Source organism: Lottia gigantea (assembly GCF_000327385.1).
Source record: "Lottia gigantea unplaced genomic scaffold LOTGIsca_1, whole genome shotgun sequence".
Taxonomy (NCBI): domain Eukaryota; kingdom Metazoa; phylum Mollusca; class Gastropoda; family Lottiidae; genus Lottia; species Lottia gigantea.
In genome coordinates this window covers 5,157,802-5,161,584 of record NW_008706746.1, presented here as the reverse complement: position 1 = coordinate 5,161,584, position 3,783 = coordinate 5,157,802, and the positions used below count along the sequence as shown (strand labels likewise).

Below are 3,783 nucleotides of genomic sequence, written 5' to 3'. Positions count from 1 at the left end.
TAGTGCGATAGCATGTCAACGAACCTGTTCTGGTTGTCCTTACAATTTTGCAATTTTATATTACCTTGTCTTAGATTCAACAGTTATATTTCAACGAGCAGAATTATGTTCAAGATGAGCAGTTATATGTTCAAGATGTGCTTGGGGATCTAGGAAGGATTTTGTCCATCTATTTTGATTTGTTAGAGTTAGAAGATACATCCAATAGATTCAATGCGGTATACCAGGTACTCATAATGTATAAATATATGAATTATCACAATAAATCACACATATCCTTTATTTTCACAGGTACTTTTTCTCACATTGATCATTTTTTGTTATACTGAATATTTTTTTAAATCGATTCAGTCAGTTAAACCAAGCCTCTCACGATTCTCTTTGTCATTATAATGATCTGATTCTAATTTTTCATCGATAGATAATTCTACATATATTTTTCCATCTTGAACTATTACTTTATGTGTCCTTTGTTTAATACCTTTAGATTTTATTTCTGGTGGTTTGGATAAATCAAATGGATTTATAGACTGAAACATAAAGAAAAAATTATAATCTTTAATCAAAAAATAACACAATAAAGAACATTTTTAACACCCCGTCCCCAAAAACACCAAGTAACACAGGCAAGCCCAAAACACACACGCCCTTACACAAAACACATCCTCCCTTTTGTACATAACACTGGTTCATAACTGGATGTGATACTAAAGTTAGACCCTTCAGAATCTAATCAAAACATCCATAAAAAGTGTAATAAATCATTGTGTACAAATTTGCCGAACTAAATTAAAGAGATGGATTTCCTTAAATGTGTTCTCCACCTTTTATGTACTTATTAATAATATTCTCACCTCATACAGTCCTTCGCCAGTATCAATACATATTTTAAAGTTGTGCCATGGACATTTGATACAAGCTTTACCTCCATAATCCTGAATAAAGAAGAATGACGATGCCAATTATGTTGTTTCACATAATACAATATACTAAAGCGCTTACAACCGCAATAGAAAATAGATATCCAAAATGAAGCCTTGTCGGAGTGCTAACAAACCATGTTTCCACTTCAGGTAACTAGCTAACAAACCTTTAAAGGAATTGCAAAGAGGTTTTCTAAACTTTTTATGTGTGTGATGGCATCTATTTGCACAGTTGAAATAGAATTGTGAAACTCAAAGACGTTGGATTAAAAATCAGACAGTTGCAAATCCAAGCTTTAGTGTTCCTGATACATATACTTAAGAAGTTAAAGAAAACTCTGTACAAACCCTTAGTGATATTTGATACAAAATACCCTGAACACCTTCAGTCAATTCAATTGGCGATTACTACGAAACGAGCTTCAGATTTGGGCATGTTTTGGAGTTTTTATACGCCCACATTATAATGTGGTCGTATATTGTCATCGCCCCTGTCCGTCAGTCCTTGATTTATGAAAAACGCGTAAAAATTTGTTTGTGAACACAATAGAGAGTGCAGTTCTCATCCGATTTAAATGAAATTTGGTGTGATCATTTATAATGATGAGATCTTAGTCAAGATTGGATTTGACAATTTTTCGATCAATGGAATTTGAGTTATTGCCCTTGACTTAGTAAAAACGCATCAAAATTTGTTGGCAATAGAGGTGACAGTTTATGTCAGAATTTTATTAAATAATGTGTGTTTGTTTAAATCAACAATATCTTGCACAAGTTAGATTTTTGGTATGAATTGACAGAGACTGCCCTTGATATACTAAAAATGTATCGGGAAAGTGGGCGTATCTTGCTAGGCAACCACTTGTTGGTTAATGGAATTGTTTTGCTTTTACAGAATTTTATTCGAGCGACAACTGAAATGATTGAAGAATGCTGAATGCTGAAGAAGAAATGATAGTTACCAATGGAAGTAGGTATGGTCAACGTACCGTAGCTGATAATACCTGATTTAAATTGATATTTGGTTCTTTACACTTACCTCTATATCACCATTAAATAATGGACCTCCTGCATCTGTAATTGATCAATATATACTGTTTGACATGCCTTCTTAGTAGATATGATTCGAGAGCAGGCATTGGAACCCTTCTAAAATATCTTAACAAGTTAGACATCTCCTGTATTCTTTAGCTTTAGGGAGTCGGATTGCCCCCAAATCAATATTTTCCGTTTGGCCAAGGCAAAGGATTTGTTTAATATATCTTTGCGTCATGCCCCGAATCCCCCCCCCCCCCCCCCCCCCTCGCTTGTGAAAGTTTCCTATTTTGAAAAGAATATTAAGCCCTCTAAATACTTAAGGTTCACATCAGGCCACCTAAAATCTCTTGGCTTTAGAGGCTTCTAGCTGCACCCAGATCCGATGCCTCAAGGGCTTTCAGAACTTTGGGTCGTATTCTTAGATGAGGTACCTCTCACTATTGCACTTCTTCAGGCGTTTTCTGAAACAATCCTGCTTGGCGATGATAGCGATGTTCTTATAGATTTACAGACAGAGAATTGCCTTAAGTGTATAGGGTCGAATTTTGCATGACAAACCTGTTTAAGAAGGAGAACTTACGATAACAGAAGCTATCTAGAGCAAAATAGTCATCATTTCTTTTGACTATAAATATATCTCTGTCTTTTACGGTGACTCTCTTTCTATTGTTTGACAAAATCTCATGCTCATCACAGACGTACACTTTATTCTGAAAAAGTCCGATGGGTGTTACATAACTATAATTACAATAGCAAAATTAATCTCAAATATGTAGCTAACAATTTATGCAGCTTGTATTATATCACAGTGACTAATGAATCAGATCTGCTTTATATATTCAAATGAGGATCTAAATCAATCGATCATTCTATGAAATTTTCCATATATTTAAGTTAGTCCGTAACTCCTTAATAGCCTCTATACTCCAGACCACAGAACTGTATGTCCAGACCTAATTATATACAGATTATGTGATAAGATTGGTCTGGATGATATTGACTACAACAAGAAACCAAGAGAAATAATACTCAAGACATTGTAGAGGAAAATTGCATTAACTGGTCGAGTCTGCCAGTAAATTGATAAAAATGAATTAATATTATCTAACCATTGTGTTGAAACATAACCATCCATTCAAATACCAGAACTTGGTTTAATCCAGAGTTAAAGCCAAATCTTCGCCATAGTCATGATAAAGAAGTTGTTTATCGGATTGATCTGGAGCTATGAAAGACCAATAATTATACCATGTATTTAATTTGACATAACATAGAATTTCGACACAGGGCACAACTATCCTGACTCAGCTATACAAACTTGAATGTTTCCTAAGGATATTTTGAAATGTTTAGGATGAAATGCGGCGTTTTATTGTCTAGCTTGAAGTTTTGGCACAATTTTGATTTCTATCCTGTTATATTCGCCGATAAAAACTTAAACAAAATGCATTCAACCAAGAATTCTGAAATAATAGAAGTAATGGCTGGGTTAAGGAATAATTTGTGTGTCGTGAATTCATTAACTTTGAAATGTGATTATTCTATCCAAACGAGAGCTGTAGAAACTGCTAACTATAAAGTCAAGGGTAATAAACTAACCTTTCAAACTATTTTCCACGACGGATAGATTTGAGGTTTGTCATTTAAATTAGTCAAATGTGACAAAAGTAATTCTCGCTTTAGAAGAAACTTCGTGAAATCAGAAACAAAGTTTGCTGTACTGGGATGAGCCGACGGAGGAACGATGCCACTGTTCGTCTACTTAGTTTCGTGTGTTAATGGTACGTGAATGTCAGATGTAACTGGCACCAAATTATTTACC

At 34.4% G+C, this 3,783-nt stretch overlaps 1 protein-coding gene across 1 annotated transcript; it reads right to left on the bottom strand.

Annotated features, from left to right (window-relative positions):
* Positions 1 to 389: 389 nt before the first annotated feature.
* LOTGIDRAFT_98133 (hypothetical protein) lies at positions 390 to 2,650 on the bottom strand (the record flags this gene model as incomplete). The annotated part of the gene is made up of 4 exons (XM_009045703.1): positions 390 to 530; positions 855 to 935; positions 1,963 to 1,997; positions 2,542 to 2,650. Coding segments are annotated over 4 exons (366 nt in total), but the record flags the coding sequence as incomplete, so codon positions are not given.
* Positions 2,651 to 3,783: the final 1,133 nt, after the last annotated feature.